The sequence below is a fragment of the Zonotrichia leucophrys genome, chromosome 1 (assembly GCF_028769735.1).
Source record: "Zonotrichia leucophrys gambelii isolate GWCS_2022_RI chromosome 1, RI_Zleu_2.0, whole genome shotgun sequence".
Lineage (NCBI taxonomy): Eukaryota > Metazoa > Chordata > Aves > Passeriformes > Passerellidae > Zonotrichia > Zonotrichia leucophrys.
The window spans coordinates 89,414,436-89,437,332 of NC_088169.1; the positions used below are offsets into that span (position 1 = coordinate 89,414,436).

General features: G+C 42.3%; 3 protein-coding genes across 6 annotated transcripts in view; 1 reads left to right on the plus strand and 2 right to left on the minus strand.

The window, feature by feature from the left end:
• NME7 (NME/NM23 family member 7) overlaps positions 1–1,285 on the minus strand; it is an 88,844-nt gene extending 87,559 nt beyond the window's left edge. Inside the window, exon 1 of the mRNA XM_064721713.1 lies at positions 1,145–1,285. Within this exon, the coding sequence (XP_064577783.1) occupies positions 1,145–1,147 (3 nt within the window). The 5' untranslated portion in view covers positions 1,148–1,285. The remainder of the gene's footprint in view (positions 1–1,144) is intronic.
• A 12-nt stretch (positions 1,286–1,297) lies between these two features.
• BLZF1 (basic leucine zipper nuclear factor 1) lies at positions 1,298–9,540 on the plus strand. 2 transcript variants are annotated; one of them, XM_064721683.1, is made up of 7 exons: positions 1,298–1,438; positions 2,847–2,903; positions 4,233–4,672; positions 5,304–5,503; positions 7,029–7,157; positions 7,763–7,982; positions 8,164–9,540. In XM_064721683.1, the coding sequence occupies exons 2-7, from the start codon at positions 2,885–2,887 to the stop codon at positions 8,347–8,349; spliced, it is 1,194 nt and encodes a 397-aa protein (XP_064577753.1). In that variant the 5' UTR covers positions 1,298–1,438; positions 2,847–2,884; the 3' UTR covers positions 8,350–9,540. The 2 variants fall into 2 exon arrangements, with proteins under 2 accessions (XP_064577753.1, XP_064577762.1); XM_064721692.1 differs by lacking the exon at positions 1,298–1,438 and adding an exon at positions 2,368–2,502.
• Positions 9,535–18,920, minus strand: CCDC181 (coiled-coil domain containing 181). 3 transcript variants are annotated; one of them, XM_064721670.1, is made up of 7 exons: positions 18,746–18,920; positions 15,667–15,809; positions 14,644–15,154; positions 14,297–14,526; positions 12,380–12,526; positions 11,597–11,751; positions 9,535–11,021 (listed from the first exon to the last, which is right to left on the minus strand). In XM_064721670.1, exons 2-7 carry the CDS (start codon positions 15,784–15,786, stop codon positions 10,901–10,903), a joined length of 1,284 nt encoding a protein of 427 aa, XP_064577740.1. In that variant the 5' UTR covers positions 15,787–15,809; positions 18,746–18,920; the 3' UTR covers positions 9,535–10,900. The 3 variants fall into 3 exon arrangements, with proteins under 3 accessions (XP_064577740.1, XP_064577731.1, XP_064577721.1); XM_064721661.1 differs by having other exon boundaries at positions 18,710–18,863; XM_064721651.1 differs by having other exon boundaries at positions 14,297–15,154; positions 18,710–18,864.
• Between the last annotated feature and the right edge of the window lie 3,977 nt (positions 18,921–22,897).

The window sequence follows — 22,897 nt, forward strand, 5'->3', positions numbered from 1 at the left end:
TTCCTATCACTGAAGGCTTTTCAAAAGAAATTAAACAAACTTGCCATGAAACATTTTGTTAGAGGTTGCTATAAGATTTCGAACTGCTTAATGAAGTTAAGTTGGTGTCACCCCAGAAATAAAAGGTTAGAAACACGTCAAAGTCAGTGACAATCAATGTAAACAAAGCAAATGCTTTACCTAAGGTACAACTCACAAAGCAGGACTTCTGCCGACTGAATATGAGGAATTGAAAATTACAGTTTTACGTGGATTAAACAGAACACTTGTAACCCCTTTATCTGAAAACAAACAGTGGCATTTCTATGTAAGTGGCAAATGGTGATCTTTAGTTAATGCTCCAAAAGCAAGGTGCAAAATAAGCTGCTGGAGGGTCTGGGGAAAATCTGAGGTGCTGAGGACAGGTGGGTAAGGCTGGACCCACCCACAGGCGCATGTCCCTGGCTACTGCATGTGTCCTGCATATGAGTTTGAGTACAAAATGCAGCTCAAAACTGTTGATTTTTTAATCAGCTCTATAACACTGGGGTTGCACACCATCTTGGGCAACGGGGACCCAGTTGAGTTTCATTATAATCACAGAATATGCTATGATGAAAGGGAACCACAAGGACCGTCGAGTGGAACTCCAGGCCCTGCGCGTGGCAGCCTCCAGACTCACTCCCTATGTGTGAGAGCATTGTCCAAACACTTCTCGAACTCTGACCAATTCCCTTGGGGCCTGTTCCAGTGCCCAACCACCCTCCTCGAGATTACAGTGCAAACTGGATTTTTCTTATTACTGCCCCTGCAATGGCATCCTGTCGTCTGCCCTGCATTACTACACAGCAGATCCAGTCAGGAATAAAGACTGCGGCACCTGAGACGTATTGTCTCTTCCAAATGCACCACTGCCTTCCCGCCCGGTCACCCGAGCTCCTGGCACAGTCTATTCCCAACTCAGGGCAGCTCCGCGGGGGGCAGCAGCAGCAGCTTCCCAACAGCCGGGCACCAACGAGCCCGAACGGCCCCTTCAAACACCCCCGGCTGCGCCCCGCGGGCCCCTGAGCCAAGGGTCGGGCGGATCCGGGCGCGTCCCTCCCGCGGCACGGAGGGGCTCTGCCCGCGGAGCCGCCGCTGTCCCCGGCCCCGTGTCCCCGCTCACCATGGCGATGACGGTAATGAGGATGTTGACGGCCGCGACGGCGATGCCCGGCCCGCCCCTGCCCCGGCAACCGAAGCGCCACGCCCGGGCCCGCGATTGGGCGGGAGCGGACACGACACGCGGGGCGCCCCGCCCGCCGCCGGACGCGGAAGCCGCCGAGGTGACAACAGTGGGGGCTGTCGCGACATCGCTGCTGCGGGCCGGTCTGTCGGGGCCGGGGCAGGGGGCCCCGGGACCTGGGCGGGCAGTGGCTGTGCGAGGCCCTGGATCCTGCAGGGCTCGGCGTCCTGAGAGGTAATGATGCAAGCAGTGAGGGAGAGGGAGGAGGAGGGGACATGGTGGGATTCTGACAGTGCTCCCGCACGGAACTGGCCAGATTGTAGCGTGAACTCCGAAGGACCAGGATCACCGGCAGGGCTTGTCTGATGGAGCAGATAAGCCCAAAAGCTCCTAATCAGTCTTTCGTTGAGTATTCTTGCCTCTTCCTGAGCAGCTATGCTTTTATCCTCCTCGTTCTTATCAAGTAAATAGAGATCCTGAGTCAGAAGGAACGAACAGCAGTGGTGATTAACAGCTAATGCTATTAAGTAAGGAAACACACAACTCCAGTTGTGGAAGCAACAGATGGCAAGACATCTCTGTATCTGTAGTTTGAGAAAGCTCAAGGACAAAAAGGTCCTTCTGTTATTCACAAAAGATAAACCTGCCTGCCACAAAACAAATCTATAGTCTAGAAACCCGAAAGTAGCAGTGTGCTCACTGCTGCCATTTTGTTTTTAGGGCAGAGAGCTGCTGCGATGGAAGTTAAAAAGCTGTAGTTAAACCATTTCAGTTATTGGTACAGGGAAAGGAAGCAAGGGCCCTGGAGATCTCCCTTGAATAATGGGGAGAATCCCTTTTTTCAGGGAAAAAAAAGCCAGCCAAATAAGATAGGAGTGTACTGACCTCAAAGGAACTTAGACCCTAGAAAATAGGGATGAGTGACTTGTATAATTGAGAGTGGATGGCTCTGTGGATGAATGTGGCAATGGCCAATACCTTTGGTGGGTAAGGGAGAAAATGGCCAAGGGTGGTGGTTTGGGCCAAACTGGAGGTCAGCTTTTGTTGTTAGTTAAACTAACTGCGTGCACCCCCTCAGGGCACTGACTCCTCCTTTGACTGAGAATTGGCCCTATCAAAAAGGTTGTTTCAGCAAGCAGGATTGAAGGAATTGTGCAGCTGCCATTGTTTCCTCCTCACCTCTTCATTTGCTTGAAGCACAGTGTGGGATTTCCTTTTCTTGTGGTTCTGGGATTATTTTAGGTTATCTTGGCACGGTCATGCAGTTGTACTGTGGGAGTGTTACAGACTGTGAAAGTGTAAGATGGGGGCTCACTGAAAAAAGGAGGGAGGGAGACTAGAAAAAAAAAAAGAGGAATGGAAACTAGAACAAGATGAGGAGCAATGCAAAGGAGTTAAAGTGCAGCTCTTGGTGAAAAAAAGAAGTGCCAGAAGACTCACAATCTTCTCCTTTTAACTCTGTGTGTTTTGGTGTAGTTTTTATAATTTTGTGTTTTCCCTGTTTGTTTTGATGTGTGTTTTTTCACTGTGCTACCGAACTGGAGTTTTGAGGTTTTACTAGAAAACAGGATAATCCAAGATTAACTGCTGCGGTTACCTTGCTAAAGATTTTTTTTTCCCCCTCTCCTTATTTCTTCCTCAGACCTACCTGGTTAGGAAGAGCTGACTGCTAAAGAGAAAATGACATCTCTAGAAAAAGGTAGGTTGTTCATATGACATCTAAGCAGACTGGATTAAAAAAGTACTTTAACTGGAATTCTAAACATCAGAGTTACACTGTATATCAGGCTCCTTTCATTTAAACTTACTCCTTTTATGTAGCTATGAGGAAGTAGTTCTGTGACTTCATTATTGCAGTGAAAACTGGAGCTGCCTGGATGGAACAGCAATTCAATGTAGTTTTTCTAATCCAGCTTGATATTGAAAAATAAGATTGTCACTGGTACTGTGATCTGTCTGTACACTTGTCTGACAGCCTCCTCTGGTATTTAGAACCTGTTGGTACTGATTCAGCAAACTCGAAAGTAAGGCAATTAATGGTGTTATTACAGCATTTTTGAAATCTATTAATATTTGGATAGAAGACACACGCTCACATTAGTGCCTCTGGTATGAGAAAAAAAAGCAGTATGTGTAGCCATGCCCTCATAAACTTCGTATCTCTCACCCATTGTGAGGAAACAGTACTACAATAATAATTCATTCAGCTGAAAACTTAGTGGACTTAAATAAAATTAATTTCAGTAAATGTCATGTATATTGGGGACTATAGAGCAGAATGCAGCATTACTGGGAATGCTGGAGTCTGTAGTTCAGAAGTGGAGCAGGACTGGGTTGTTGGCTTTTCCTAAACCTTTGCTAGGACAACTAAAATCGGTTAGTACTTAAAAGTTCTGCTAAACTTCTTAAGGTGTCAGTAGCTGTCTGGGTAATAGCTGTTTTTCATTTTCTTCTTGCTTTTTAAATGAAACTGCTCTGATTCTGCCAGCTCCCAAAACCTGATTTTGTTTTCAGTCCATAAGTAATGTTGTCAAGAATTTTTTTTTTCAGGAAAGCTCTTTTTTGTGTCTGCATTTAATCTTGTATGGCAGCAGCAAATAAAAATCAATTCAGATCAACATTTATGTCTTGTACTGCTGTTGTTAATGAGCAGTGCACATTTGAGTAAGGGCTTACTGTGAGGGTGGTGAGACACTGGAACAGGCTCCCAGGAAAGTTGTGGATGCCCCATCCCTGGAAGTGTTCAAGAACAGATTGGACAGGGCCCTGAGCAACCTGGTCTAGTGGAAGGTGTCCCTGCTTACAGCAGGGGTGTTGTAAGATAATCGTGAAGGTCCCTTCCAGTCCAAACCATTCTATGATTTTCTGACTTGTGCTTGATAATCACTGTTGCAATGGACTGTTTGACACATGCAGTGTACAATTAAAATCTCCAACTCTGAAGTGCAGAAATTAAGAGAAGACTTACAATGACACTATAACCAAGTGAAAGGTGGTAAACTTTTCCTCCACAATTTCTAAATTTCAGTTGATGATGCCTCAGCACCCATTCGAGGACCTGGAGATGGCATGGAAACAGAGCAAACAGCTGAAGCAGTGGAAGTAATCACTGGAGCCAACACTGCAAGCCATCACATCCACCACAGCCCCCATAAAAAGACAGCTTCTTCCCTGAGTCCTGGAGTTCTGCAGCTGGGGAAAGTACATGCAGATAAATCAGTGGAGATTGAAGCTATTCGAATATTAGTCCCCAAAGCAGCCATCACCCATGTTGTTCCAACTAAAAATGCTAAGGTAGCTAAATCTGTGGGACATAAAGGAGACACATTCCATCAGTCAGATGGAGCCACAGATCCCAAGAAAGAACAGATAGAGCTAAAAAACGCACTTGAAAAGCTAAAGAATTCAGAAAAGCGGTTGTTACAAGATAAAGAAGGTCTCTCTAATCAGCTGCGTATACAGACCGAGGTAAGAAGTTAAAGGTGTTTTCTCTCCCACAGCTGAACTGTTTTGGTTTGTAGAAGCAGTTTGTGAATGTGAGGAAAGAGAACTGCTATGACACTTTAGCCTTGAAATAAATACGTTTCCTTTTGAACTTACCAGCTAAGATATAGAGTAGAAGTACATCAAAGTATTCCAGTGCTGCTTCTGTGACAACAGATGAAAGAGTCAAAGACTTAGCTAGGAGAAACACACTAGACAGCTGCAGAGAAATGAATCTTTCATGAGGAAAGACTTTGCTCCTTAATCGCTAAATGGAAAGTGTTATGCCAAACGTAGAAAGGTTGACTATAACTTCCTACTTCATAGGCGTGTGGATGTCTTGTCTAACCCTTTGTTATCTTACTGATTCGGGAGCTGAATACTACTGAAACTTTGTTTCCTGCAGTAGGCTTTCATTCTTCCTCTTTGACTGTTAGAATTTAAACAAGAAGGTGTTGGATGTATATTAGGCTCAAATGTTTATGCTTGCCTGGACACATCCCATTCTGGAAAGAGAAAGACAGTTTACTGTTAGCAATTTGCAAGAAGTTACACTGCATTCTCAAGTGTGTTTATTCTCTATTGATAGTTACAAGAGAGTCTGGTCTAATTCTAGGTCAATCGGGAGTTGAAGAAATTACTTGTTGCTTCTGTTGGGGATGATCTGCAGTATCACTTTGAACGGATGGCTCGTGAGAAGAACCAGCTCATCCTAGAAAACGAAGTCCTGGGCCGGAATATGGCTCAGTTGTCGGAGCAGTTGGAGCGCATGTCTATACAATGTGATGTGTGGAGAAGCAAGTTCCTAGCAAGCAGGTATTCCCTCTCATGGAGCTGTCCTAACAGCATTCTCCTTCAGTCTTTCATCACATACACTCCTTGCAGTGTGGTTTCAAATGCAGAGGACAGCCACAAGAGCCATAGTGATACCTACTGTGAAATCTGAGAATACAGGAAAGGTATAAAGAAAATAAGCTCCTTGTAAATCTGAATAGTCCTGCTTTTCAGAGCTAATACAGTGAGTCCTAGCCCTCCTAAAATCTCAACTACACCTCTTGTCAAGAAAGTAAGAGAAGCTCTTAATGTTGATAAAAATGCATGCAGTTTAGGGTATAAAAATGTCTTCTAAGGCATCTGACTTTTCTTAGTTAGGTAGTTAGTTGATTTTTACCCCCACCCCTCAAGAATGGTACAGTCATCAATTTGAGAAGAAGCTGATGTGTTTAGGAGCTCTGCTTATAGTGAGTTGGCTATCTGCTATAGAAGAAAGAGTAGGGCGACCTCTTTATTAAACACTGGCTGTGTTACTGCTCAGGACGTTACTGTTACTTCTTTAACCATAAAAGCATGTCTGAAAGTCAAAATCTCATTTGACAGTGACTTTAAACTTGCTTAGTTGTCTTACCAGATCTGTAAATAGTGTTCTAGGAGTTTTAATTTTCTACTATACTTGGATATAATTGACTGAATTATGATGCTTAATGCATATCATAAAAGACCTTACTGCTTGAAGGAAATGGCAATAGAATACAGTCTGCTCCCTTTAATTTGCTGGAGAAGTTTCAGCATATGGGGTGAATGGTAACTTGTGTAACATATGGGGTGTAACGGTAATTGTAAGTCTTAGCAAGAGTTACTAGGTAAACTTGGAGGGTTTTTAACATTATGAGGAGCTCTGACATCAGAGCTGTGAGTCTCAGCAGTGTGGTTGAAGTAACACTCTTCAATATTGTAACATTCTGGTTCATTTTTATCTCCTATTTCTAACTGGTGGTTATTTAAATGTTATTCTGGTTTTTGCATTTGGAATATCACAGGCATTTGAAATGCCTGTTGGAGGGGTAGTGCCAAGCCTCATGGTATAGCAAATGTGACAACAGCTGTCTCCTTTGTAGCTCTTAAACACTCATATCTGGCATCTGTTGATAGCCCCTGGGTAGGGCAAAGAGGTAAATGAATGCAGTCTATAGCCATAGCTTCCATTTTTAGAGAAGAGTGAACAGACGTGATTACAACATACTTGTGAGAATTGTTAATAAAAGAAAAATGTATTTAGCTTTTTCTTTCACAGGAACCTTGTCAATGTACACTTTCTCAAGGTGTTTTGAAATGTCTGTTATTAGATTTATATTAAGTGACCTAAGATATTGTTTAAACAGTCAAAACATAATCTTGCACTGTAGTTGAACAGAAATTATTCTTAATTAGGTTGATATAGGCTCTGCATGGGAGAGGGGACAGAGAACAGCAGACAGTTTGAGCAGACAAATTATGGTCCGTAGTAGAAAAATTGACTTTCAAGCTGTTCACTTGCACTACTGACTGGAGATTTCCTTTGCAGGGTGATGGCTGATGAACTGACCAATACCAGAGCAATTCTTCAGCGCCAAACCAGGGATGCACAAAGTGCAATCCAGGACTTGCTGAATGAACGTGATCAGTTCCGTCAAGAGATGATTGATACACACAAGTATGATTTTTCCAATCCAGATTACCTCTGTGCAAACTTCATTTTTGTCAGTTTATTTTAGGCTAGAGGAGAATCAAATAACTTTCCCTTCTTCCTGTGATATTCCACAAAAATCAATTAATGCTGATATATAATATGGTCACTCTCCAGTCTTAGAGCTGAAAGAGCAAAAGTAATAGAATACTTGCTTCATTCTCTAGAGGTCTGAGGTCTTAAGGGTAATAAACTGTGGAACTGACATCCCTCACATCCTCAGCCTTTCTTTCTTTAATCACTTACTGACTTGACTTCAAGTCTTCTCTGTTTCCTTGCAAAATATCAAAGAAGTGATTCTTCTACCTACATGGACTTTACAGTGCTTATTCTGCCAGATGTCAAATAAGTGTTCCCAGGATTAATCACCTGTGTTGGTGAGGCCTTGTCCTGGAGAATAGCCCATTTGTCTCCTTGTTCTTAAACACTTTTTTTGGTCCATTTCTTTGGTTTAAGATTTAGCTTATGCAGTAAGCCTTGGGAAGAGATGATTCCTCTGAAGTATGCTGGGTGCTGGTTATACAATATATAATACAAACCGCACTAGCAGTGCTTCTTTTCTTTCTGCACAGGCTGCTGGAGGAGCTCATGGTCTCTCTTCAGTGGGGGAGACAACAGACCTACTATCCTAGTGCCCAGCCTTACACTACAACAGAGCTAGCAGCTGTGAATTGTAAGCTAGCCAAAGCTGTAAGCTCACATCTTCTAGGAAATGTTGGTACTAACAGTCCAAAAAAGACTTCAACAGCTGTGGAGTTTTGCAATACCCCTGCTGAGAAAATGGCTGAAATGGTAAGAGCTCTTGATACACGTTAATCTTTATATTAAAGTTCTGGGTAAAGAGATGTTTCATTTTCACGTTGGAAAAAAAGATGACAAATGGCTTTTGAGCAGAAATCCTAGCTCTTAAGAGAAGGAAAAAGCACATTAAGTTGCATAAAAGTATTTTCAGTGTCAATTTTTCCATCCTTAGATGCTAAATGTACTGGATCCAGCTGCACATCCAGAAACATCAACAGAAGTTTCTTTTTCTGAGACTACTCCATCTTCTTTCCTTTCCACAAAGAAAAGCATTGGAAGGTTTCACCCATATACAAGATATGAAGATGTCACCTTCAATTGTTGCAATCACTGTCAAGGAGAGCTGATAGCCCTTTAAAAGCCCAGCCAAGGAAGCTGCACCTGCATTCTTTCTGAAGAATTACACTAGCTGATGTTCAGCAGGCTTCCCTTTGTCCTTTTTCTGTAATGGGTGGGTTTGGCATTGGAAATTATTCAGTTTCTGCTTCTCTACCTCTTGAAGTTAGGGATTGACAGGATTTCCATAGTCTGTGCTTCTACCACTTCTCAATGGGGAAAACTGCTTATTTTCTTATACAAAGGCAAGACGAAAAACATTATGCTGGTCTAATTTATAGAGCATAGAGATGCTCTTGACTATTTGACATTTATAGTCTTATTAGCAAATCTTAATGAATTTCCCTTTGGAGGGAGACAGAAGTGTAACCATACCAAAGCAAATGAAGTGCTGATCAGTTATGTCTAAATTTAAAAATAAAGAAATGGTAAATGGTTTTTAATTTTAGCCAAGGTAATGAACGGCCCTCAAGTCTATGTTCTACCTTTTAAATTTAGTTATAAAAAGGAGTATGTGCAATGATTCTTCATAGCTGTAAGTTCTGAAAGCAAGAGTATATGCAATGTCAGCCCTCCTGTCAAAGAGATAAAGCTTGAATGAACTCTAGCTATAATATATAAGTAGTAACTGCTTTCAAGTGGGTTTTAGAAAACTCTGTGGGGTGAGGTTTTTCTTGTGTTGCCATAGAGCTGAAATAATGGCTTTTCCATTGTTTCAGCTTCTAGAGTGAAGCTGCTGCATAGCTGATCCTGAGCAAGGGCAGACTGACATACTTCTTTAGTACACAGCATTGAATCCTGGCCTGGCATTAGGACTCAGTCCTTGCCCAAGGTCTTCCTGAGTATTATGGGAAGGTGAAGACAAGCACTAAGTTTGCATAGGCACTGTTAAAAAAAAGTATTTTTTTACTTGTATGACTTTATAATCTTGATGTAGATTTGAAGTTCTTTACATAGGTTTGAAGAGAACTTTTAGAAGACAATCTGCTAAATCCAAAGAAGCCTATTTAAGTTTCTTAGTTTGACCCCCAAATTTACCATATGAAGCTGTCTAGTTTAGGGAGAAGGTTTCTGAAATTGTTGCTTTTACCCAGTTTTCCTTTGAATCTCATACCCAGGATCAGAATATGTAAGCTGTAAGTTCTTGCTGTTGCTGCTTCTGATTTGGTTTACATGAAAAAAACTACAATAAACTTCCTTTGCTTGCTTTCAAGCTGTAATTCTGGATTTAATGAAATCACATTTCTGACCCTGATTTCTCTGTAGCATAAAGGGAACTAAATGACATTGAATTGCAAAACTCTTCACTCTGCTGGTGTGAGGCACTGAGAAGCATCTCTTTTGTAGTTTTGTACAATGAGGGAGATGGTGTGTGTGAACCTTTGCAAACATTCCTCCTGAATTTGCTTGCTAGACACAGAAAGCTCTTTGTGCCTTTGGTGTCAGAGAAAGGTACTGGGAGGAGGAAGGCACCTGTTACTTACATGTCCCATGAGCATGTGAAATTTTCATTTTGTGTCCATGCTTGCTCTCTATGCTGGCAAAAGCTGCAACAGAGCAGCCTCCAGTCCAACACCAATGCTCTCAATATGCCTGTAACTAGCCCCAGAAATAACCGACAAAAATACTACCAGCAAATCAGCTATGCATCTACTACACTGCTGTCTACTGCAGTGCTCCCAGAAAACACTGTGAATGCTGAAAAATTTCAAAGCAATGCCAGGATCATGACATCCATTGGGGCTTACAGCTGGACAGAATGCTCTTCTTTGTTCACTAACTTTATGATTTCATGAGTGATTTTGGCATGATCTCTATCAAGAGTTCACAATTTAGCTGGGTAAGGCCATGTACTTTGGTAGATTTATTATAATAAACATTAACATTTATATAAGGATCCTAGCTTCCTTACTACTGGAAAAAGGTCATAATTGGAACAAGCTTTTAATTCCATGGAATAGAGAGCTACTGAATATGACTCACAGAAGTAAGTTTCAAAACCTGTTGCATGATCACCTACACATTAGTCTTCAATCACCACTTTCCAGAAACCTAAAAGAACACAGTCCTCTGGTCTAGAGCTGGTCAATGGATCAATAGGAAGTGGTACAAGAAACATCATTTTCCAACAATATAACACCTTGCACAGTCAATCACTAGCAGTATCAAACAGCAATATTAATCCACCAAAAATTTAACATTTTACACAGTAGCCTGCATCCAGGAATCCATAATGAGTATAAAGTGCCTTTTAAAGAAAGGAATGTGTATTTGCCACCCTCATTTATACATCTTGCACTCATTTTGATTTGGTTAAACCAAGAAGATCCCTGAGTTATGCATTAAAGCAGGCTTTTTGACTAAATTACAAATAAATAGATAATAAAATCATTGTCACTGAAGGTAATTGTTAAAACTTGCTTGAAAGCTTTAAAAACACCACAAAAAGTCAGTAGCTGTAAAGGACAAAAACTCAAGCCATAAAAATTAAGAAGACTGTCACCAAGAACTCTGTGGCTACATCAAATTTTCAACTGTAATGATCTGAGAAACAAAAGAATTTGGGCTCTGAATTAAATATAGTGGATGTTCCGCATTTGTTTAGCTCTTCTGGCTTCTAATCTAAGCTGCCTGGCTCTCTCTTTAGCAGCTAGTTCTGCTGCTTCTTTCTCTTCTCTCTTCCTTCTCAGCCATCTGTGGAGAGAGAAAGAGGACCAGAAGTACTGGCAGTTGTAATTTCAAGCTTTACATTATCCATTCAAAGGAGATTTGTCCCCCACTTAACTGTGGCCCACCATGTCTTGTAGGGTGAAGTTGGGTGTCATGGCTGAGACAGTCTAAAAGCCTGCCATACCCAAACACAGGAAGCACTACTTTCCCACCCCAATTCCCCTCCTTCTGTATCCACCTTTACCTCCCCCCTTTTGTTAAACTGGATTAGCTTTATGCTCATTTCATGGAGTGAATCAACCCAAGGTCGCTCCAGAACAGGCAACAAGGGTTAGAGGAGAAGATCCCTTTTTCAGCAAAAGTAATTCACTCTTTTCCGCTCAGGTTCTGACAAATAATTTCACAGCAGTGAACAAACATCAAGGAACTGATGTATTTTTTTTAGGGTGTAAGTTTAAAAGGGCATATTCATATGAAAAAAAAACCCCTCCAAAACAATGAGGACTTCTGTAGCAAAGATATACCATAAGATAGCTACAGTTTGAGATGATAGACTAGAGAAGTTTCAGGTGTGGTCTCTTAGGAATGACCCTACTCACTCTCTAAAAGCTCTGTCACAATCCTCTGGGCTTGGATAAAAGGCCACTTCTTCAGTTTGGCGTCTCAAGACTTCTATCCGTCTTTCTCTCACATATTGCTGGTGCTTTTTTTTAAGCCATAAACTGTAGGCTTCTTCTGGATCCCTGTGCACCTCCTAATTAATAAAAAAGACATGTATACACAAGGGTTATCAGTAAATAATAAGTAAATCTCATTATAATAAGGGTTTTTTGTATTCTGCTGGCATCTTCCCTCCATGAAATACACTTCATAAACACACTAGAGCATATGCTAATCTGGCATAGAATATATACATGAGCAAGCATTCAAAGCACCATGTTAAAAAAAGTACTGAATTTAGATTTTTCTTTAGAACAGCATCTGAATCTCCAGGTTTTGATTGGGTCATGTGCATTAACTGCTTACTAACAAGTTCTGATGCCAAGAAACACACTCCAAGTAGTCTTCTTGCTGCTTGCTCACTCAGGGCTCAATCAATCAATCAATCAATCAATTAATTCTCCTGGTATATGGGAGCATCACTGTATCCCCTGTGATTTTATAGTTAAATTCATGTGTGTTGCTTCTACACTGCAAGCCACTCTGCTAAGCATATCAATCATAAACCTGCAGGTCTACCTCTTCACTGAAAACAATGTAACAAGAACATTTCCCATTGCTGTAAATTTTCACACATTTAGCTAAGAAGGCAGGTTTAGAATTTGGCTTTCCTATTTAACGAGAGCACCACAAATCCCAGTTCCAGATTAGGGAGACCTTACTTTGAGCCTCAGCTCTTCCAGCCTCTTTGCACGACGAATTCGCTTTTCTTGTTGAACCTGTTCTTTCTTCTTTTGTAACCATGCTTTAAAAACTATTTCGTTCTGTCTTTTCCTCATTTCTTCTAGTTCCTTGTTCTTTTCTTCTTCCTTAGGTGGAAGGAAAAGTGAATAAACTTGGTTTTTAAGAGAATGATCCTAATCTGCAAAGACTGTTGCAGGCAATAAATAAGCCATTTGAATTGCATGAGAGACACACTAAAATACAGATGAAACAAGAATACTCAAAAACTGCATCACAGCTGATACAACATTTAGGAAAAAGTTGCTTGGAGCACTTCTGCTTGTGATATATTCAGACACTTTCAGTCTAGCCCTTTTTGTGATTACCTCCATTTCCATGACACCTCTTGACTAACAGACATTCAAATAGCATCAGGCAAAAACTCATAAAATTAAGTCTGCCCAATATCTCTAGTTAGCTTAGAATCACTTTAAATGGATACATTTTAAAAATAAATGCAGCTCTCTGGCTTGATGGACCACTGAACCCTAAAGGATATTTGGCAACACATGGATTGCAGGCACTACCTTATTTATATGGACCTTTTTTGGACATGAAGTTGCAATGTATTGACTTAAGGAGTATTAATAGCTTCAGGCTTTTTTCAAGTGCGCAAATTTATATTTACAAAATTGAGAAAAGTTTCTTTTACTTATTAATTACATTTTAGCTAAGGATAAGTATCTACAAGGAAGAGAAAAAGTTTCAATATATGCTCCAGAAAGCTAATTAAGACATTTTTTACCAGGATTTACTCTCCTTGACACAAAAGCTATAATCCCAACTCATTTCAATACTTCGAGAAATCTAATCTTGCAAATAGATGATCCTCCTCCCACCTACATACAACTTCCTTATATCCTCCAAACTTACTACTTCTAATTTACTGGAATGAAAGAAACACCACCAAAATGAAGCAGACAGATTCTAGTAGTCTTGTGTGCACAAAAAAAACACTTCAATTGCTCATCAGATTTCATTCCCCTCATTACTAAGCTGAGCCTCAGCAACCTTTTCAAATAAAGCAGGCTAGAGCTCTTTCCACAGATAGAAAGTAACCTTGCAAGCTACTTAGCCAGCTTAATTAGTACATCATGGCAGAGAAAAATGGCAGATGCTTCAGGCTCCTTTTACAGAGTAACACACATAACAAGTTACCTTTTTGTAATTGTATCATTATAATGCAAAAAAAAGAAAAAAACATCAACATATCAACATTTTTAAACTCTCTGGTAAAGATTTCTGAAGTTCTCATTACAGCTATCAGAGGCTGACTCTATTGTATTTTTTTTCTGTGTAATGAGCTGAGAAAGAATTAAAAGGGTTCTTACAGTCACTCTGCTATGTAAATGTTATATTATGACTGAGCACTCTCCCGTGTGATAATTGCCCAATCCATACTTCTTCAGTACCCAGATGTGCCCCAGCCTTACTGTGGTTCATATAAAATTCCTGCACTGCCGTATAATATGTGTAGATGTGACACCATGTGCTACATTCCATGAACTGTGGGACTGTAAGAGAACCTAGGTAGAGAGAGAGCCAAGAAGCAAAAGCAGTAAGAAAACTGTAACAGAAGAAGGCGCATTTATGAAGGATGCATTAAATAAATGCTTCATTTCTCCTCTGAGCAAGGCATGGTCCTATGCCACTCTGGGAAAGGAGCTTTGAAAGATTCTATACAAACCCCAGAGAATTATTGTTTTTATTATTGTTGTTGTTATTACTACTACAACTATTATTGCTGCCTCTTTTATCAAGGTGTTTTATCAAGGTGTAAATACCCTGAGCACATGGTCTTTGTGGAGCAGAGGAACAGGATGGTCACTGTGATTTACTTTTCTCTATATATTTACCCGTCTCTTCAGTGTTTCTTTCTTCAGTTCTATCTGCTTCCTTAATTCTTTTTGTCTGGGAGTAAGAGTGTAAGTGGAGCTTTTCGCAGGTATGTTTGCAGACTCAGTCTTCTGTTTTCCCAGACTTTTTGCACCATTCAAAGCAGAATCTGGCTGCTGGTTAGAGTCAGATGGAGGCATTTCTTTCCCTTGAGTGTCAGTGGGTTCTGAAGTCTGTTGGATTTCAATATCTGTAAAATAAACACTTATTGGGGCCAAAATGCCCTGGCTTTCAATATCACATAAACTTAAGAGTTCAAACTTTCTATCTATTTCGATTAGAACTTTACCATTTTTCTTCTCCTCACCTGAGCCAGCACGTTCTGAAAGTGATGTGTGTTTCTGTCCCCTGTCAGAAATATTCAGCTGAGACAGCCCATCTGAAACGTCTCCTCTTACAAGGTCAGTGTTACCAACTTCAGCACCATTTGGATGAAGATCCACCTCATCCACAAATTTTAACTTCCGTTCTCTTTTTCCATGCACAGGAGCCTGATTTTCCAGCTCTTTGTTGGCTTCTTCAATCTTTTCCAAGACGTAACGCTTTATTTCTTCATCCTCTCCCTCATCCAGTTCCTGCTCATTTTCCAGCTTGGATTCCTGGATAGAGCTTTCTCTCTCAGCATCAGATTCATGGTCATCCTGTTCACTATCTGCCCCAGATTGCAAATACTTTTCATTAGAGTATAATACTTTCACATTTACATCTTCCTCTGAAAGCTGATCTAGGTTTTCTTTCATTTCTTCACTGTCTTCCTGAAAGCTGTCTGATGTTTTACGAGTTTTTGCTTCAACATCCTCTTCCTTTTCTTCAGGATTCTAAAAAAAATAAAATAAACTAGTCTTTTCTCTCAACAGAAGAGTTATCAAAGAAAGAGAAAAGAAACAGTGAGAGAGGAGTACAAACTATCTGCATTCTAAACCAGGTTGTCAAATAGTGCACGTCATAACTAACAGCTTTTTTGGCACTAACAAGTCTCTTCATTTTCTTCATGTTCACATTCACACAAAGTTTAACTAATCAGTAAAGTGATTAGTGACAGCATAAAACTGCAATGGGTGTTATACAAACAGTTAACGGAACACAGAAGTACTTTTGAAAAAAAAGTAACATTTTCAATGAACACTGAATTTTTTGCTTGACAGATATTAGAACCAAACTAACCAGTTTGCTGAAATGTTTTTCACTATAAATCCAAATAACTTTCCTTGTCAAAATTCAGTGAATGCACCTACACATTTCAAGCTATACTGAATTTGTGCCTATGATTCCAAATATTACTAAATTTTGTCTCCGAAATAACACAACTAGCATTTAACGTAACAAATACCTCTTTTTCACCAGGGTTTTGTTTTTCTTCTTCATCAGTTAGGTCTTTTTCAAAATCATCCTCATATTCTGTATTTTCTGTTGAATCACCCACATCTCCTTGAGCTTCCTTTTCACTCATTTTGATGATGTGTTAGAGTAATACTACAAAAAGGAGAAGGAATAAAACATTTTCAAACTCTAGTGACACCCACATCCAACTTGTGAGCAGTATTAATACAAGCATGTTAGACAGTGCCACAGCACCTCAGGACTAAGGATCACCAATGGCTCATAAACATGACTGGTTTTGGCCTTTCCAGCTCTGGCTACTGGAAGAAAGTTTGAGTTAAAGCAATTCAAGGGGATTTAATGTCTCTGACAGAGCTTAAACAAGAACTCATGATCTCTTAACAGTTAGCCTTGGGCTTGGACAAAGAGACCACTATTTTATGTTAGCTAGAAGTGCTACAACTTCTTGCTTGTATCTTACCTTGTTTATACCTTAATTTGTTTAAATCCAATATAACTTTAAACACTCATTAACATGTTAATCAGGCTAGATGTAATCATGCTCATGACAAAACTGAAGATGAGCAGGACCGAATCTTTTAAAGGACTGAATCTTTTAAAAAATCTTTGTACTGCATAGCACACAGCTGCCACCAGCTCCTGAAGGACTACTTAATTGCCAGTGCTTGGTGCTTCAGGCTGACTGCCTGCTGCCTCTCAGCTTCAGCTCTCTCACTCTCTCAATACAAGGCATCTAAGATGCAAAAGTTTAAAGATGCAGACACACTCACAAGCCTAGAGAGCTGATTCTGCTCTGTTTATAGCTTTAGCCCCTCATAATTCCATCAATAATTTATTACTTTTTACAAAAGCAGAACAGAAGAAAACATCAATTATTCAACATTCCTGTTCTTTTTGTACCATCTGCTGTAGGCTGGAAGGTGCCACTTCTATGTGTCTCTAGGAGAATTAATCTGTGTCATTTTCAATATACCAAAGATCATGACTGTTGTGACAGAACAAGGAGTAATGGGTACAAATTGAAAGAGGGGAATTTTAGGTTAGATATTACGATGAAATTCTTTGCTGTTTCGGTGGTAAGTCACTGGACAGGTTTCCCAGGGAAACTGTGGCTGCCCCATTCCTGAAAGTCTTCAAGGCCAGGGTGGATGGTGCTTTGAGCAACCTGGTCTAGCAGAAGGTGTCCCTGCCCATGGCAGGAAGGTCACAATTTGATGAGGTCCATACCAACCCCTTAACATTCTGTGATGACGTGGCAAGACAATATGGGGTGTAAGGGAGAGCTCTGACTCTGGTTTGCTCTAGAACAGCAAGACAGCTCTTGCTGTGTGACCATCCTGCCCTTCCAGACAAGAATCACAGAATCAGAGAATCAACAAGGGTTGCACCTGAACTGTCAAATCCATCTAGGCATTTTGTAAAAACCCCTTCATCCAGCAGATGTTGCTTAAATTCTTCCAAGCTTTTGTTTTGAGTTCTGATGAGCATCTCTGTGTTCTCAGTCATTTATTCTCAGGAACACCAGCTCTGCTCTTTAGAACTCAGTATTTTATGCTGGTAAAGAGTGATGTTCTTCTAAGCCTCAAAGATTAGTCAAGATTTGGTTTAGAGTGGTAATAAAGCTGGGCATTTGCTGCAAAACAGTTTGTACGGAAACTTTTAAAAGCTCTTTGGTTTCTCTGATCCATATGTTGTTCAAGAAAATCTGTCAGTTTTTTCACTTCTTTTTAGCTACCACTTGCCACTGGAATCACTCATTTACACTAGATTTCTCAGAATTTAAATTTCAAGACCTCATTCAGACTGTTGCCTTGGCTTTCCACACTGCATCTATTTCCATCATGTTTTTCCTGCAGCACCTCATATAACACGTAATGATTTTTGCTGGGAAATGCCCCTTCCTTTACAAATACCATTGGTTTGGGTGATGACAATGGATCTTAATGGAGATTACTTTGCTCTAGTGCATATTCAGCACAAAAAAACTATTTCTCTGTGATTTCATTATTATGATAAGCAGATACAAAAGCTGCACAGTTGAATTGTGCCTTTAAAAAAATATGTTCACATCAGTCTGTGGCACTCAATACAAACACATTGAACATGCTGCTTAATTTATTTAGGTGAAGTGTAATAATGGGGAGCAGCATAAAAATCAACTTCTTCTGTTGTAAGATAAAGTAGCCATGGCTGAAGAGAGAACTTCCAATTCAATTACTTGTTTCATAGAATCATACAAGGTTAAGGGTTTGGAATGGACCTTAACATCATCTAGTCCCAACTCCCCCTGCCATGGGCAGGAACACCTCCCACTAGACCAGGTTGCTCAAAGCCCCATCTAGCCTGGCCTTGAACACTTTCCATGATGGGGCATCCACCGTCTCCCTGGCAATCTGTTCCAGGGTCTCAACACCCTCACAGTAAAGAATTTCTTCCTTTTATCTAACCTAAACTTCCCCTCTTTCAGTCTGTATTTATTTCCCCTTGTCCTGCCACTGCAGTTCATGACAAGGAGTCCCTCTCCAGCTTCCCTATGGGTCCCTTCAGGTACTGGAAGGTTGTAATGAGGTTCCCACACAATCTCCTTTTCTCCAGGCTGAGCAGCCCCAACCTTTCCAGCCTGTCTCCACAGGGGAGGTGCTCCCGTCCTCTTACCAACCTCGTGGCCTCCTCTGGACTTGTTCCAACAGTTCCATATCCTTCTTATGCTATGTCCTTGTGGTGCCTTAGGGACACCAGAAAATCCTGAATCAGCTCCTATTCTATTTTGGATATTATGAAGTAAAGGGATTCAGCATTAAGAAGGACCGAAAGTATTCAGAAAAATCTCAAATCTTCATTTACACCTGCTTCTGCTCTACTTGGGGTGTGTCTGTGGTGGGTGTGCGCTGCGACCATTTGATCTGCACGACTTAGTAACATCTCTACGCGGTTACACTCAGGCACAGTCACAACAAAAGGCGCGACAGAGCGATGGATTTCTGTCTCTTTGTCCTGCACAAAAACATACACGCATACACAGATCCACGAACCCGAACTCCACGCGAGGCAGTGGGGAACGTCCTCACCAGCATTCCCTGCTCCCCTGGGACACGCCGGCGCCGCTGCTCCCGGCCGGGGACGAGGAGCTGCTGCCACCGCCGGGCGTTGCGGTTGCCGTGGCAGCGGCGGAACCGCACAGCGCCACGGCGGCTCCCGAGGGACAAACGCCACCTCCCGAGGGACAAACGCCACCTCCTGAGCTGTGGGATCTCAGGATTTGAGTCCTGATTTCTAGCGGAGGGAAATGCTCGAGCGGACAGGTTGACAATGCCCATTTCGCAAACACTGCCGGACATTTTTGAGCAAGCAAGGTTAAGTCATGCGTTTTTTCATCAGAATGCGCAAGCGCTGATGGAGTCCTTTCGTCTCACAAAGACTCAGGCGAGGGAGATCATTAGTGCTTGCCCAGACTGTCAGTTTGTGCAGCCACCTTCTTCCACCGGAGCTATCAATCCACGCTGCAAAGTCTTCAGTTGTGGCAAGCTGATGTCACGAAATATCCATCTTTTGGGAGGCTCAAAAATGTTCATGTTTCTGTAGATACATTCTCAGGTGCAGTCTTTGCTTCAGCACATGCAGGGGAAACAGCAGACCATGCTTGCCGACATTTTCTGCAAGCATTTGCAGCATTAGGTGTGCCTCAGGAGATAAAAACAGATAACGGTCCAACGTATACAGGCAGGGTGCTTGACAAATTCCTGAAAAAATGGGGTGTCAGACACACGTTCGGTATTCCACATTCACCCACAGGTCAAGCGATCATTGAAAGAACACATCACACCCTGAAATCCCTTCTGGACAGACAGAGAAGGGGTGAACCAGAGGCAACACCTCACATGAAATTAAATAAGGCACTGTATGTGTTGAATTTCCTAAATAGCTCATCCTCGGAACCTAATCCACCAATCGTGAGACACTTTCTAAATAGCACACAGGCGAAGCTAAGGGAAAACCCCTTGGTTTTGATCAGGAACCCAGAAACAGGACAAATAGAGGGTCCTTTCAGACTAATCACTTGGGGCAAGGGTTTTGCTTGTATCTCCACAGATCGAGGTCTAAAGTGGGTGTCGGCGCGGCACGTGAAGCCATTCCGAACGCGAGAACCCGAGAACGCTGATCCGAGAAACAAAGAGACGAGTACTCAGACAGAAGTCGAGACTCAGGCCGGAAAGAGCGATCCCGAAGAAAAATAAAAAGAAACTAAGGACTTTGGGGATTTCTGTATAAAAGTGTAATAATGAGTATCATGATGCTTATGTGCATCATTCTTTCATTCATTGCAGCAAGTAAGGGAGAAGATTTACCTGTAAATCAGCCAAGGCAAAATCTATGGGAGACTTTGGCTCAAGCAGCAAATCTAGATAGTATTTGCCTGACACATTCGAGGCCAGGAAAACCATTTTCTGCATGCATGTTTGGATTGCCAGTGGACGAATGGCCAGTTCCAGGGCATTCCACAGTTAACATTTCACAGGTCATTGAAAATCCTGTGAAAGAGTGGTGTGCTTGGACACATCTACTTCCTGTGGCTTCTACAGAACCTCAGGAATTGGAGATTTTTGGGTCCATGACAATGGGATTCTGCATGCAGTTTGAGATTCCGGAGGCCACGAAGGCAAAAACTATCGATTTGACTCCCAATCATGAGTTTTATAAGAATGCATCGGCTTGGTGCAAATATACAAAAAGAACTGCCAAAGGATCAATCCAAGTCCCAGTGCAATTGCCACGGGGTTTGTTTTTAATTTGTGGGGACAGAATTTGGCACGGCATTCCTGCTAATGCCACGGGAGGTCCATGCGGCATTGGGGAAATTTCAATGCTGTCGCCTGATTTGAACATGTTAAGAGAGAAAAGGCGCAGAGGAAAAAGATCAATCCAAAATTATGCGACAGATTGCAATGACGAAGTATTTTCTTGGGATAAGAAAACAAGCATTGCTACGGCAATTTTCTCACCTCAAACAGCATCAGGGGTGGCTTTAACTCAGATCGACCACATGGGTTGCTGGTTGAGCAAACATGCACGATCTGTGTCTGTCGCATTGGATGACATGCTAAGAGACGTTAGTGGTATAAGACAGGCGACTCTTCAAAACAGAGCTGCAATCGATTATCTATTGCTCGCCCATGGACATGGGTGTGAAGAGTTTGAAGGGATGTGCTGCATGAATCTCTCAGATCACTCAAAATCGATTCATGAAAGTATTAGAAACATAAAAGACAGCGTAAATAGGCTTGGCGAGATCACGGGATCATGGATTGATCAGCTGGCAGATTTCTTTGACATTTCTCCTATTTGGAGAAGAATCTTAAGGATAGGGTTTTATGTTTTAATAGTCCTACTAGTCCTCATGATTGTCGTCCCGTGCATTTTTGTATGTCTGAAGCGCGCCATGAATCGGGTGATAAAAGAGGTCTTCTTGGTGCAAACAGAAGGGGGAGATGTGGGATCTCAGGATTTGAGTCCTGGCATGCCGAGCCCCGGGACCACCCTTGGGGGGCCCGGGAGTCCTGGAATGTTGCCAGAAGTGTCTGGTGGCAGGACTTTGACCCTACACGGGAGACGACACCTTTATGAAGATAAGAGGGCCTCACCGGGGTGAAGGGTGGAAAGATTAGCTAATTAGAGGGTGAGAAACAGGGTTTAGGATTTATGTACAGGGGGTTTAGAGGAATAAGATGGAGGAATTGGGGTGTGTCCTGTCCTCCTCCTTCTTCCTCTTCTCCTCCATCTTCTTTGGCCACGGTGGCACCTTTCTATTGGTTATTACTAAGAGTACACCGAGTTATAACAATAGATGGTATTGGGGAAAAATGATAAATATTGTACACGTAGCAAAGGGTATAAAGATACGTGGCTGCCCAGAGGGCAGACACAGTGTGCCCATGGCTGACTGCTGTGCGGATCTCTGTTGAGCTGAAAGAACATCTTTTAGATAAACAATTAATAAACATAAAACCAGAAAGAAGAACTGAAGCCTCTTCTCGTCCTTTGATACGCGGGCTGCGTCAAGGCCACCTCCGGGCCACCTCCGGGCCACCTCCGGGCCTTCCAGGCCCCCCAAACAGCCGAGATAAACCGGACACCGAGCGACAAACACCACCCCCCGAGGGACAAACGCCGCCTCCCGAGGGACAAACGCCGCCTCCCGCTGGGCCCTGGCGCCCGCGAGTAGGCTGGGCCGCACCGCTCTGTTGCCGTGGAGGCAGGCCGCCCCCCCCTACCCCCGTGCTCCCGTTTCCTTGTGGCACAATTCCACCTGAGGCTTGGAAATTGTGGGGAAGCAGAACGCTGAGGGGAGCGGAGGTACACACCGCACCAGGGGAGGGGCAGGAGTGCGGCAGGCGGCTCAGCCGAAAGCCCTTCTTTGATGCTGTTAAATTATGCATTCGTGAGGGAGCAGCCTCGGTTTGTGTGTTTTGTATTATTCATCATGCTCCGGCTGGCAATGAGTAATCGGATCAGCCCAAGAGGCAGCAGTGTCAGGATTTGGGCTTTTGTTAATGACAGAATCATAGAATTGCTTGGATTGGAATGGAATCTTGAAGCTCCAACCATGGGCAAGTGCCATGGGCAAGGACACCTTCCACAAGATCAGGCTGCTCAGAGCCCCATCCAACCTGGCCTTGAACACCTCCAGAGCTGGGACATCCACAACTTCTCTGGACAACCTGTTCCAGCGTCTCACCACTAATGAACACAGCACTGAATCTCCAGAGACACACCTCTCTGTGTTAACCTTGAGAGGTATGCTCCTTGAACTTGGAAATGAAAAACAAAAAAGAAACAAAACCAAAAAGAAAACAAAAACAAACAAAAACCCCACAAACAAACAAACAAAAAAGCAAAACAGGAAATGTCCTGAATTAATTCCCATCTGGGAAAAAGAAAAAAAAAAGGCCAAAGAACCCCACCCTGATTTACCTACCAAGCCAGAGGGGGGCTGGCAGGGGGAGAAGGATGAGGCTTCTCAGTGGAGCTGGAGGGAGGTGGCAGGTTGCAGTCTCCTCTAGAGAGAACGAAACACCCCACAGGTAGTGGATGCTGTGCCCCTGAGGCCAGCAGGACCCCAAAGAGCTGTGTGACCACCAGACTCCCCACAGAGCACACACAGAGCTCACTGCAAAGGTGAGCAGCTGTCAGCAGCCGTTCATAGTGATAAAGTTCATTCAGCA